The sequence below is a fragment of the Chiloscyllium plagiosum genome, unplaced genomic scaffold, assembly GCF_037043375.1.
Source record: "Chiloscyllium plagiosum isolate Xiang-an unplaced genomic scaffold, Cpla_swu_hap1 HiC_scaffold_26, whole genome shotgun sequence".
Classification (NCBI taxonomy): domain Eukaryota; kingdom Metazoa; phylum Chordata; class Chondrichthyes; order Orectolobiformes; family Hemiscylliidae; genus Chiloscyllium; species Chiloscyllium plagiosum.
Genome location: NW_028270164.1, coordinates 19620850 through 19635655, shown reverse-complemented (window position 1 = coordinate 19635655; position 14806 = coordinate 19620850). Strand labels below are relative to the sequence as shown.

Sequence of the window (14806 nt, the reverse complement as noted above, 5' to 3'; positions counted from 1 at the left end):
CTGATGAAGTGTTCATGCCAGAAACGTCGATTCTCCTGTTCCTCGGATGCTGCCTGACCTGCTGTGCTTTTCCAGCAACACACTCTGGACAGTGTCCTCGAAATGCCCCCTTCTGTTTCTCTGCCATTGACACCACTTTTGTTTTGGCAATCAGGCTTCTTACACAGTGCTAATCCGAGGTGGGGCGTGTGCTGGGGGTAAAATGAAAGGATAGGGGCTGAAGGAAAATAAAATAGGGTTGCAGGGTGCAGTGAGGTGGCGTGGGAAGTGTATTCTTTCTATTGAGACGATACACGCTGGAAATTCCGAGCGCATGCGTGCAGCTGGTGGTTGCAGGTAAACACTGGGTAACTAGTAGCAACGGAAAGTATCAGTATTCGGCATGGCTCCGAAATGGACAGGTAAGATGTTTCCACTCCAACCTAGTCAGTGTGTTTATGTTAGCTGCGGCATGGATCTGTGGACAGAGAGGGGAGCAGTGAATTAAAACATTGTATAGAACCAGCAGTGTGTTCACATCCAGGCTGTAGGGAGCCGGTTTTCTAACACGGCGAGGATTTGCCAGCTTGGAGGGAGAGGAAAACCAATTTCCTTCCTGAGGGGGTACCTGCTGCTTTTAGAATATCTAGGCTGGACTGGAAGGAAACGGTTCCTTACCATGCTGGGAGTGCTGGACTTTAAGTTGGTGACCTTTTCAAATTATAAAAACAATTGCCTAGTTGCAGTATTTGATTAACTAGAAAGACTGTCACATCCTGAACTGGTAATAAAATTACGCATACTGTCAAAATTGTGAAGATAGAATCTTCTAACCAGCTATTTGGCCCATCAACCCCTTGCTGTCCCTTCAGAAGAGCTATTGGATCAGTATAATTCTTTCTCCGTTGCCGTGCATTTTCTCTTTAAATATCAGGTGCATTTCCAATTCCACTTTAACACTTGCTATTGAATGAGCTTCTTTTCAGGGAGCGTCACATCTTCAGGTTCCATAAAATTTAAAGTAATCACTTTGCAAGCACATCATTCAGAGCATTTCTTCCAGTTTTAGAGTCATCGGGATGTACAGCACGGTGACAGACCTATTGGTCCAATTTATCCATGCTGACCAGATATCCTAAATTAATCTAATCCCATTTGCCAGCACTTAGACTATATCCCTCTAAACCCTTCCTATTCATGTACCCATCCAGATGCTTTTCAAATGTAACTGTGCCAGTTTCCACCACTTCCTCTGGCAGCTCATTCCATTCATGCACCACCCTCGGCATGAAAAGGTTGCCCCTTTGGACCCTATTAAATCTTTTCCCTCTCACCTTAAATCTATGCCCTTGAAATTTGGACTCTCCCATCCTGGAGAAAAGACCTTGACTATTTACCCTATCCATGCCCCTCATGATTTTATAAACCCCTATAAGGTGTTCAACTGATTGCTTTTTAAACTGATATACTGTTGCTTAGCACTTGACTGCAGTGACACTCAAAATCCTCACAGCAGTTTGTTCCTCGCTTTTTACAAATACAATATAATCTCCATTTTTTAATATAAAATAGCCTCTGCATAACAATATACTTGAACCAAATGTTAGTCTAGTTCCGTTGTCTAAAAATTACAAAAGACTAACAATCAACTTTTATAATTAACTAGAACAACTTTAGAATCTGTTATAGCTCATTTTTTCAAAATAGTATTCATACTTGGGTGGAAATGTGCTTCTAATTTTGAGTCATGGCAGCACACTGCAGATTTTTTGAACTATGATTCTGCAGTTTACAGATCAATCATTTCAAACTAAATATTCAGAAAGTAAACTTATGTTATGGCAGGACAGACTTGCTGAGTGAAATGCCCACTGTAAGCTAGGTGAGGTCATGGATGCTTCATGTGGTCTAGGCTTGTACAGTCATCAGCTGCAAAATTTGAGCTCAGAGTTTTTAGATCACAGAGTCACAGAAGCGAGAGACCTGTGCCCAAAAGAAGTTCAAGGTAGTTTTATAAGAAGAAGAACAGTTTTCGGCTATTCATCCCTTCAAGCCTGCTCCACCAATCATTATGATCATGGCTAATATGCAACTCAATAGTCTGTTCACACTAATCCCCCCCATATCCTTTAACTCCATGTACTATATGCAATTGCTATTTGAAGTCATGCAATTTTTGGCCTTGACTGCTTTGTGGTAGCAAATTCCAGAGGCTCACCACTCTCTAGGTCAAGAAATTTCTCATCTCATTCTTAAAATGGGTTACCCTATATGCTTAGACTGTGACCCCTGGGTCTGGACTCCTGCATGATTGGGAATATTCTTTCTGTCTCGTCCTTTTGGAATTTTCCTTTTTATTTATCCTCCCTAAATACGGAATACCCTTGAATAGACATTTCCCATCTCTGGTCACCCTGCAGCCATGAGTCTGTAATTCTAACTAATTTAAATTTGTTTTCATCTACTTGCACAATTCATCCATTTCAATGCTTTTCCTCTGGGTGTTAAGGCAAAAAGCTTTAAGGCTCGGGTTTTTTTTGCATTACTTGTCCTGTTCCCATTATTTTTCACTGTGGCACTGTTTGATCCTGGCCTTTGATTTCTCTGCATATCATTTTTCTTATTCCCATTTCTGTCTTTTGTTCTTCACCTTCCTCTGACCCTCTGCATAGGTTCACATCCCCCTGTCAAAAGGAGAGGTTTGTAAAGATGCCAAAAATATTGCAGAATTGAAGATTTGATTATAGAATTCAAAAGGAGGGTAAGAAATTAATAAAGGGAGAATAGAACATGAATGTAAACTAGTATCAAACATAAAAATGGATTGTAAAAGCTTCCATAGGGATGCAAAAATAATTATCAAAGACAAATGTAGGATTATTTCAGGCAGAAACTGAAGAATTTATAATGGGAAATAGAGTCTAGATTAGAGTGGTGCTGGAAAAGCAAAGCAGTTCAGGAAGCATCCGAGGAGCAGTAAAATCAATGTTTCGGGCAAAAGCCCTTCATCAGGACTACAGGCGGAGAGACTGAAGGGTGGAGAGATAAGTAAGAGGAGGAAAGGGGGTGGGGAGAAAGTAGCAGAGAGTACAATAGGTGAGTGGGGGAGGGGATGAAGGTGATAGGTTGGGGGGAGGATGGAGTGGATAGGTGGAAAAGAAGATAGGCAGGTAGGACAAGTCATGGGGACATTGCTGAGCTGGAAGTTTGGAACTGGGGTGAGGTGGGGGAAGGGGAAATGAGGAAACTGTTGAAGTCAGGACATGGTTGAAGAGCTTCAGGGCAGAGGAAATGACCTGGGAGTTGCAGTGGGAGAGGGACTCCCTGAGATTCTTGTAGAGAGAGGTGGAAAACTTCTTCAAGGCAGGCATCCTTGCAAGAGGAAATAGGAAATAGAGCAAGGACAGCGAAACTAAGTATTTTGTGTCTGTATTCATGGAGAAAATTACAAGCAGTCATTGAAGAATAAGGATCTGAAAGTAATTTGTGTCAATAAAAAATCATTAGTCTGAATGTTGACAAATCCCTGGCATTTGATCTTTACCCTTGAGTTTTCAAAGAGATTGGTGCAGAAATTGTGAATACATTGGTATCTTTCTAAATTCTATTAAGTATTAAATATTGCTTACTGATAAGTTGCAAATGAAATTTCACGGTTTAAGATAGAAAGGAGAGAGAATTGCTGATTCGTTAGCCTGATGTCAATAGCAGGTAAAATACTAGAATCAATTATAAAGGATGTGATTGCTGGGCATTAAGAAAAAACAATAGTCCAATTAGGCAGACTCAATGTAAGAATATCAGTAACAGAACGAATAAGGCAATAATGTGATATATTTGGATTTTAACAAGGCTTTTAATGAAGTCCGATGAAGGAAGTCAGTGAACATGTGAGATTGGAGGTAATATATAAAATTGGATTGAGGATTGTTTAACAGACTGAAACAGAGGGCTGAATCTTACCATATTTACCATAAATGTATCATATTGCAATATAAGGGGCAGGACAGTGGCGTGGTAGTTTGCACTGTTGCCTCACAGCAGCAGGGACCCAGGTTCAATTCCAGCCTTGGGTGACTGTGTGGAGTTTGCATGTTCTCCCTGTATCTGAGTGGGTTTCAACCAGGTGCTTGGTTTCCTCCCACAGTAAAGATGTGCAGGTCAGCCATGATAAAAGTGGGGTTCCGGTGACAGGGTGGTTCTGGGTGGAATGCTCTTTGTAGAGTTGGTGCAAACTCAAAGGGACAAATGACCTCTTTCCACATTGTAGGGGTTCTGTGATATTTTGGCTGTGTCATTTTCACGGAGCTTCATGGAAGATTTCTTGCCCTATGGTACCAAACTTGCCTCATTCACTATCTAAGCTGCCCCTTTGATATCCATCTCATCTGATGATAGCCCCATTCTCCCACTCTCCATAACTGGAAGTTCTTTTCATTGCCAGGATAGCCTATTACCAGTGCCATATTTAAAAGGCTTACTGAATAGTGGCATTCTGGAGTTGCCCCATCTGTTTTTGCATATCCTTCCCTCAGCATTGCAGGGAAAGGGGCAAATTAGTATCCAACTTTGCCATCAGGACCTTAAATTCCTGGCAGATGGGATGATGCAAAAGAGAGCTATCTTCTTGCCAGAGGAGACCAGGTCACTATGCCATGCCAGTTTATTCTGGTCATGATCCTGGTCAGTGCAGTCTGCATGGTGCAGATGAATGCCCAGAAGTGCAGGAAGAAAGGGAATGATCTTCTCCACTTCACCAGAGTCAGTGCCACCATCTTTGCTACCTCACATTCGCTCTGTTACTGCACACACCTCCTACCTGGGTTGATTCCCTACCATGCCCAGTATTGCATGTAACAACTTCCTTCACTCAACTCCACCCCACAGCCCCACCCTGACCCACAACCTGTACCAGCATTAATAGCTAGGCCAGCCACTTTCATGTCAATCAGTCCATCCCTTGGTATCATTGCAGGATAAAATAGTCCATAACAGAGCTGAAAGGGCCAGGGTACTGGTGGGGCAACTGACATATAGCTCCTTACCCCCTACAAGGAGAGGATCTTGGAGTTGGCCAGTGAAGACTGGAAGCCCTCCTGTGGGAATGCAGAAACCAACGTCTCACAGTGACTGAGTAGGGTGTCACGTTCATTGTTGGGCTATTATCCCACTACCTTCCACTGCACACTTAACATTGCCACACCATTCACCCCTTGGTCACCACATTCTCTCTTGTCTCCTGCAGGTACCATCACAGTGGCCATGGTGTCTGCTGTCAAGAGGAATGCCTCATGAACTATTCCCCCCCACCCCTCCACCTCTGGAGGAAGAGAGCATAGAGCCCTCAGAGGAAGCGCTGGAAAAGCTGCCTCCTGCAGCTCCCAGAGCTCAAATACCGATGCCTCAGTGAGTATCTTTCCTAGATCAGAGGCAGGAGCACCTGCTGGTGAGCACTTCACTGCCATGTCTCTGCAGCTGGTCAAGGGAAAAACACTTGGAGGGCTACTGGAGACCAGGCACCTGCCAAACCCCAGACAGGAGACTGTGATCCCATTGTGTTGGCCATTTAAAACTTCATTCAAATGGACCTGCAGACAGCTTTGTGTTGGGGGCAATGGCTGTGAGATTGCAGCAACATCACAGGCACCATGCTGTCTCAGCTATGTCACAGTCTGGCTGTCTCTGTGGACACTTAGCAGCTGCCATGGAGACCCAGGTCACAGGGTCTACCCTCCATTGCCTGAGCCATTGGTCTCCAGGACAAATAGGAATGTGACAAGAGGATGGAGGAATCCTGACCTCACTGCAGATACCCTTTTATCGCAAGGTGACAGGGTGGTTCCAGGAGGAGGAACCACACACACACACACACACACACACAATTCCCCTCTCAGGACACTCTGGAGGCAGCAGAATTTCCACCCTGATCCTATCTGGCATCCTCATCCGTGTAGGAGTTAAAGCTATGGACAGGATGCGCTCAGCATCTCTGATCCTCTCTCGACAACAAACACCTCCGGGGGTTCCCTCCACCTCAACTGCTGACCCTAGGACTGTGCCGAGATGGAGTGCAAGGGTAAAGAGGAAAGAAAACCTTTTGAGGACACCAATCTGTCGATAATTTATCACTTCTGTAAATGAATATTAATGTTTTACTATCTGATTTGGTTGATTGATTGATTCACTGTTTGGTTGAGAGTTTCTGTATGACCAGAATGGTAAGCTTAAAAAAGATAATGAAGCCATCCATCCTTATCTCTAGAAAATTGACCAAGCTGTGAAGTGAGCAGCTGCTGGACTGTGAGCAGGACGATTGGTGACTGTGACATTGAGAACCAGGCTCCAGCTCTCCTGGGGCACAGGCTTTGCTGCTGCATTCTGGGTTTTAGTGGGGATTCACGATTAACCTGTGTGAAAGAGTCTGGAGTGTTTGTGTTCAGGACTTGGACTGTACACAGTAGACTAATACCCAAGGGTCACAAGTAATAAAGTTTAGAGGGATATGGGCCTAATGCAGGCAAATGGGACTAGTTCAGTTTAGGAAACCTGGTTGGCATGGTCGAGTTGGGCTGAAGGGCCTATTTCTGTGCTGTATGAATCTATGATCCTCTGACTGTCTATGACTCCCTGATGTGGCTGCACTGGACCCAGGGATTGGCTATGACCTACTCCCCAGACTGTAGAGGTACAGGCTCCCTGATTGTGAGCTCCCCAACCAGACATCTGGCTGTGCCTGAACCCCTGGATTGATACTTGAGGATGTGCTGGGATACCCTGACTGGATGATGCCTCTCAGGGACAGTGAGGAATACTCCCTTAAGATTTTGACATACGGCCATTTGCTTGTGTCAAGCAATTATGTTTATACGTTATCAGCTGGCACATGGGGCAGGTATGAAATCGATGTAGCGTGGTGCTGGACTGCGACATGGCCTTCACTGCTGACAGGTGTGACAAGGTGCCTGGCTTTGTGTCAGCACTAAACAGCAAATTAATAGTAGTATCATAGACCTTTACAATCTGTCAGAAGGGGGAAAGAACAAACAGTCAAAGTAAGACAGAGATACTGCAAGTATCTCGTTAGGCACAAACTGAGTCAGAACTAAGACAGCAAGTGAACAGCTCTGAGCTGGCTGTCCCTGGATGCAGAGTGTCTTACAGCAGCACTGAAATAATAGTTACTAGTGTTTTCAAAAAGTGTAGAAACATAATATAAGAGGCTAACACATGTCAGATGCCTGTATCCATAGATTTCGAGAATATGCAGCTACTACCTTGGAGCCTGCCGAAAGATGTCATTATCCAAGATGACAATCTGGAAGAGCGAGTGTAAAAGGGTGGTCTTGAGATAATTGCCCAGACTTTCATGCCAGGAATTCTTGGCATCTAGCTTCTACCTGTTCCTGGTATGATAGAAGGCTATATATTAGTGAGGGTGATAATGAGCAATAATCCCCATCTAATAAGGACCTTACTTCTCCCTAACAAGAATCTCATTGTGATGTCCAGAACTGTTGAAAAATGCAACTAGTTGCTTCCAATGTAAAGATAGGCCTTGCTGGACTTCTCAAATGACTCTCCCAGACTTCTCACGCTGTTCAGGACCTGGTAAGATTTTGCCCAAAGAGTAGAAATAAATAGATCACTTCAGGTCGGCAGGCTGTGACCACTAGGTCAGAGCTTGGATCCCAGTTGTTCAGGGACTATCAGTGATTTGGATGTGGGAACACTTTATAATTTTTAGAAGTCTGCAGATGGCACAATACTTGGTGGGACTGAGGATGCAGAGAGGCTCCAAGGGGAGGTGATGGCCTAGTGGTATCATTGGACTAGTAATCCAGAGACCCAGGTGAGGTTCTGCAGACTGAGGTTCCTGTCAATCCTGTAAAGTCCTCCTTAGTAACAGAAGGGGGCTACTGCAGTCTCAGACCGATCAAGCTGCAGCCTGACATAATCATACCTTACAGGAAATGTCACAGATGCCACCATCACCATCCTGTCCTGCCAGCAGGACAAACCCAGCAGCTGTATTAGCACAGTGGTATATAGGAAGGAGTTGCCAAGGGAATCGTCAACATGACTTCGGACCATGAGGTCTCATGGCATCAGGTCAACCACAGGCCAGGAAATCTCCCGTTGATTACTTTCATTCCACTCCCTCCCCCCCCCCCCAACTCGAACCATTCATAGAACATAGAACAATACAGCAGAATACAGGCCCTTCAGTCCTCGATATTATGCCAGCCTTTTATCCTACTCTAAGATCAGACTAACATCTATACCCTTCATTGTACTATCTTTCATGTGCCTATTCAAGAGTTGTTTAAATGTCCCTAATGTATCTGACTCTACTACCACTGCTGGCAATGCATTCCACACACACACCACCCTGTTTAAATAACCTACCTGCTGACATTTCTCCTAAACCTTCCTCCAATTACCTTAAAATTATGACCCCTCATGATAGCCATTTCTGTCCTGGAAATAAGTCTCTGGCTAAGCACTCTATCTATGCCTCTCATCATCTTGTACACATCAATCAAGTCACCTCACCTTTGCTCCAATGTAAAAAGCCCTCGCATAAAGCCCTCGCTCCTTCAACCATTCTTCATAAGACATGCCCTCCAGTCCAGGCAGCATTCTGGTAAATCTCCTTTGCACCCTCGCTAAAGCTTCCACACCTTTCCTATAATGAGGTAACCAGAGCTGAACACAATATTCCAAGTGTGGTCTAACCAGGGCTCTAGAGAGCTGCAGTATAACCTCACAGCTCTTAAACTCAATCTCCCTGCTAATGAAAGCCAACACACCATATGCCTTCTTAACAATCCTATCAACCTGGGTGGCAACTTGGAAGGATCTATCAACAAGGACCCTAAGATCCCTCTGTTCCTCCATACTACCAAGAATCCTGCCTTTAACCCTGTATTCTGCATTCAAATTTTACCTTTCAAAGTGAATCACTTCACACTTTTCCAGGTTGAACTCCATCTGCCGCTTATTAGCCCAGTTCTGTATCCTGTCAATGTCCCGTTGCAATCTACAACACTATCCACAACTCCACCAACCTTCGTGTCTTCGGCAAACTTATTAGCCCGTACTTTGAGTTCCTCGTCCAAGTCATTTATAAAAATCACAAAGAGCAGAGGTCCCATAACTGATCCCTGCGGAACCTGACTGGTCACCAAGCTCCAGGCTGAATACTTTCCATCTGCCACCACCTTCTACCTTCTATGGGCCATGCCTCCTTACTTTCCAAATGAGTCTACCATCTTATCAAACACCTTGCTAAAATTCATGTACAGCACTATTGCTCTACCTTTATTAGTGTGTTTTGATACATCCTCCAAGAATTCAGCAAAGTTTGCGAGGCATGACCTGCCCCTCGCGAAAGCCATGCTGACCATCTCTAATCAAACTATGGTTTTCCAAATAATCATAAATCCTGTCTCTCAGAACCCTCTCCAATACTTTGCCCATCACAGATGTAAGACTGACTGGTCTAAAGTTCCCAGGATTAACCCGATTCCCTTTCTTGAACAAGGGAATAACATTTGCCACCCCCCAATCATCTGGCACTTCTCCAGCGGACAGTACAGACACAAAGATCATTGCCAAAGGCACAGCAATTTCTTCCCTTCTTTCCTCTAGTAACCTAGGTTATACCCTGACAGACCCAGGGGATTTGTCTATCCTGATGTTTTTCAAAATTTTCAGCACATACTCCTTATTAACATCAACCTGTTTGAGCATATTAGTCTGTTTCATGCTGTCCTCAGAAACATCAAGGTACATTTCACTAGTGAATACTGAAGCAAAGCATTCATTAAGGACCTTCCCTACTTCCTCTGACTCCAGGTACAAGTTCCCTCCATATCCCTGATCGGCCCTACCCTCACTCTGGCTATCCTCTTGTTTCTGTAAAATGCCTTAGGGTTTTCCTTAATCCTACCTGCTAAAGCTTTTTATGCCCCCTTCTAGTTCTCCTAAGTCCATTCTCCTAAGTCCTTGTAACCATCTAAAGCCCTGTCTGATCTTGCCTCCTCAATCTTAAGTAAGCTTCCTTCTTCCTTTTGATTAGATGTTCCATATCCCTTGTCACCCAAGGTTCTTTCAACCTACCATCCCTTCCTTGCCTCAATGTGACATTCATTCCCCAAATTGAGATGTCAACCTGGTGAAGTTACAAAACAGGATGACATTCATGTCAAACAGCAAGTAATAGACACAGCTAAGCAATTCTGTAACCAACAAATCAGCTCAGCACATCATGTCACATCTAGTCATGAATGATGTTAGACAATTAAACAACTCACGGGATATCCCTATTCTCAATGATGTGGGAGCTCAGCATATCAGTGCAAAAGATAAGGCTGAAACATTTACAACCTTCTGAGTGGATGAACCATCTCACACTCCTCTGAATGGTTCCCTGCATGACAGATGCATGTCTTCAGACAATTTGATTTACTCCATGTGGTTGGAGTGGAGACACTTTTGCAAAGGCTATGGGCTCTGACAACATTCTGGCAAAAGTCCTGAAGACTTGTGCTCCAGAATTTGTTGCTCCCTGAACCAAGCTATTCTGATACAGTTATCCGACAATATGGAAAATTGCCCAGGTATGTCCTGTACACACAAAGTAGGGCAAATCCAGTTCATCCAATTACCAGCCCATTTAATGCCATCGATTATAAGTAATGTGATGGAAGGTTTTATAAACAGTGCTATCAAGGGAAGGTGCTGAAAATGTGTTGCTGGAAAAGCGCAGCAAGTCAGGCAGCATCCAAGGAGCAGGAGAATCGATGTTTCGGGCATGAGCCCTTCTTCCGGAAGAAGGGCTCATGCCCGAAACGTCAATTCTCCTGCTCCTTGGATGCTGCCTGACCTGCTGCACTTTTCCAGCAACACATTTTCAGCTCTGATCTCCAGCATCTGCAGTCCTCACTTTCTCCTATCAAGCGAAGGTGCTGACCAAGTGGCATTACAACTAAACTATTGATACAGACACTCAGCTAATGTTCTGGGGACCTGAGTTTGAATCCTGCCATTGCAGATGGTGGAATTTGAATTAACTTTTAAAAAACTTCTGGTATTAAGTATTAACTGATGACCATGAAACCATTGCTGATTGTTGGGAAAGCCCATCTTGCTCATTAATCTCCTTCAGGGAAGGAACTCTACCATCCTCACACGGTCTGGCCTACATGTGATGCCACATCCTCAGCAATGTGGTTGATTCTCAACTGCCCTCTGAAATGCTAAGCAAGCCACTCAGGGCAACAGCAGTTAGGGACAGGCAATAAATGCTGGCCAGCCAGAGAAGCCCAGATCCAAGTGAATAAAAATGTAAAGCAGCACTTGCGTAATCTACTCATTGACATTCATTTGGATTCTGCCAGGGCCACTCTTGATCTTACTACAGCCTTGGTTCAAACATGGACAAAGTGGTTGAATTCCAGAGACGAGTTGAAGTGAGAGTGACTGCCCTTGACAGCAAAGCAACATTTGATTAAGTGTGACATAAAGTAGCTCTAACATAACAAGTTTCAATGGAGACTCGTGTATACTCTCCAGAAGTCAGACTTGGCACAACAGAAGATGGTTGAGGTGGTTGGAGGCCAGTTATCTAGGACATCTCTGCAGGGGTTTTTCGTGGTAGTGTCCTATGTCCAACCATCTTTAGCTGCTTGACCAATGACCTTCAGTTTTCAAAAGGGAAGAATTGTTAATAGTACAATATTAAGCACTATTTGTATTGCTTCAGACAAATGTAGCAAGACTTCAACAATATCCACACTTGGGCTGACATGAGCAGAAAAGTAAAATTTTCACCACACTGTGCCATGAAATGACCATCTCCAATAAGAAATTCAAATGATCACCCTTGACATTCAGTGGTATTGCCAGCACCAAAGCCCTCAATATCAACATCCTGTTGGTTACCATTAACTAGAAATGGAATTGAACTAGTCATAGGTGGTACTGTGCCTACAATAGCAAACAAGAGGCTAGGAATCTTGTCGCAAGTAACTCACATCCTGACTCCCCAAAGCCTGTCCATCGTCTGCAAGGCACAAGTCAGGAGTGTGACAGATTACTCCCCACCTGCCTGGATGATTGCAGCTCCAGCAACACTCTAGAAGCTTGACACCGAGCAATACAAAGCAACCTACTATATTGGCACATGTCAACAGACATTCAGCCCTTCTACTACTGACACTCAGAAGCAGCAATGTGTACTGTCTACAAGATGTAGCGCAGAAATTCACTAAGGCTTCTTATACAGCACTTTCCATGACTATTTCCATCTAGAAAGATAAGGGTATCAGATACATAGGAACATCACTACCTGCAAGTTCCCCTCCAATGCACCACTGCCTTCAGTAGGAAATATAATGCTTAGATTGTTTAAAGAAATATAATGGAGCAATTTTTTTATTTTCAAATGGTTAGGTGGGTTGTATTTAAAATGTTTTAGGAAACAAGGTAAAATGGACCAAGCGGTTTGTTATGATGCCAAACTGTACAATTGTCATTAATGGATATGATCTTTCAGGGTTGCTGGGTCAAAATCCTGAAACTTCCTGCCTAACAGCTTTGTGGGTGTCAAGATTAGAGTGGTGCTGGAAACGCACAGCAAGTCAGGCAGCATCCGAGGAGCAGGAAAATCGACGTTTCGGGCAAAAGCCCTTCATCAGGGATGAGGCAGGGAGCCCCTGGGTTGGAGAGATAAATGGGAGGGATTGGGACTGGGGAGAAGATAGCTAAGAATACAATAGGTGGAATGGAGGTGGGGATGAAGGTGATAGGTCGGAGAGGAAGGTGGAGCGGATAGGTGGGAAGGAAGATTGACATGTAGGACAGATCATGAGGACAGTGCTAAGCTGGCAGGTTGGAACTGGGGTAAGGTGGGGTGAGGGGAAATGAGGAAACTAGTGAAGTCCATATTGATGCCATGGGGTTGAAGTGTTCTGAGGTGGAAGATGAGACATTCTTCCTCCAGGCATCGGGTGGTGAGGGAGCGGCAGTGGAGGACACCCAGGACCTGCATGTCCTCGGCAAGGTGGGAGTGGGAGTTGAAATATTTGGTCATGGGGCGGGGGGGTTGATTGGTGCATGTGTCCCAGTAGTGTTCCCTAAAGTGCTCTGTGACAAGGCGTCCAATCTCCCCAATGTAAAGGAGACTGCATCGGGAGCAATGGATACAATAAATGAAATTGGTGGATATGCAGGTGAAACTTTGATGGATGTGGAAAGCTCCTTTGAGGACTTGGATGGATGTGAGGCGGGAAAGTGTGGGTGCAGGTTTCGCAATTCCTGCGGTGGCAGGGGAAGGTGCCAGGAGGGGAGGGTAGGTTGTTGTGGGATGTGGACCTGACCAGATAGTCACAGAGGGAACGGTCTTTGCGGAATGCAGATAGGGGTGGGGAGGGAAATGTATCCCTGGCGGTGGGGTCCGTTTGGAGGTGGTGGAAATGCTGGTAGATGATGTGGTTTATGCGGAAGTTGGCAGGGTAGAAGGTGAGGACTGGGGGGTTCTGTCATTTTTGTGTTTGGAGGGGTGGGGTTTGAGGGCGGAGGTGCGGGATGTGGATGAGATGCATTGGAGGGCATCTTCAATCATGTGGGAAGGGAAATTATGGTCTTTAAAGAAGGAGGGCATCTGGTGTGTTCTGTGATGGAATTGATCCTCCTGGGAGCAGATACAATGGAGGCGGAGGCAGAGGAATTGGGAATACGGGATAGCATTCTTGCAGGATGTAGGGTGGGAAGAGGTGTAATCCAGGTAGCTGTGGCAGTCGGTGAGTTTGTAAAAAATGTCAGTGTTGAATCGGTCGCCATTGATGGAGATGGAGAGGTCCAGGAAGGGGAGAGAAGTGTCAGAGGTGGTCCAGATGAATTTAAGTTCGGAGTGGAATATGTTGGTGAAGTTGATGAATTGCTCAACTTCCTCGCGGGAGCACGAGGTGGCGCCGATGCAGTCATCAATGTAGTGGAGGAAGAGGTGGAGAGTGGTGTCAGTGTAACTACGGAAGATGGACTGTTTTACGTAGTCAACAAAGAGGCAGGCATAGCTGGGGCCCATATGGGTGCCCATGGCTATCCCTTTCATCTGGAGGAAGTGGGAGAATTCAAAGGAGAAATTGTTAAGGGTGAAGATCAGTTCAGCCAAATGAATGAGAGTGTCAGTGGAAGGGTACTGGTGGGGACATCAGGAGAGGAAGAAACGGAGGGCTTGGAGGCCCTTGTCATGGCGGATGAGATGTAGAGAGATTGGATGTCCATGTTGAAGATGAGGTGTTGGAGGCCAGGAAACAGAAGTTTTGGAGGAGTTGGAGGGCATGTGTGATGTCTTGAACGTTCCTGGACAAGGGGGGAATAGGACAGTATCGAGGTAGGTGGAGAAGTGTTCGGTGGGGCAGGAGCAGGCTGAGACAATGGGTCGGCCGGGGTGGTCAGGCTTGTGGATCTTGGGAAGGAGATAGAATTGGGCGGTGCGGGGTTCCCGGACTATGAGGTTGGAAGCTGTGGGTGGGAGATCTCCTGAGGTGATGAGGTTGTGTATGATCTGGGAGATGGTGGTTTGGTGATGGCGTGTGAGGGGGCGGTAGGAGGAAGTGTCTTAGAGTTGGCGTCTGGCTTCAGCAGTGTAGAGGTCAGTGTGCTAAACTACCACTGCACTCTTTATTCAGCGGTGTAGAGGTCAGTGCGCCAAACTACCACTGCACCCTAGAACTTCTTCTATCGATAATAGTTATTGTGTTTATTCCGTGCCCCCCCCACCTACACACAAATCACCCTCCCTCCCTCCCCTCCTGGTACC

At 45.2% G+C, this 14806-nt stretch overlaps 1 protein-coding gene across 1 annotated transcript in view; it reads left to right on the top strand.

Moving 5' to 3' along the window:
- The first annotated feature begins 303 nt into the window (after positions 1-303).
- LOC122563137 (ciliary microtubule-associated protein 3) overlaps positions 304-14806 on the top strand; it is a 29311-nt gene continuing 14808 nt past the window's right edge. The window contains exon 1 of the mRNA XM_043716596.2: positions 304-401. Within this exon, the coding sequence (XP_043572531.1) occupies positions 383-401 (19 nt within the window). The 5' untranslated portion in view covers positions 304-382. The remainder of the gene's footprint in view (positions 402-14806) is intronic.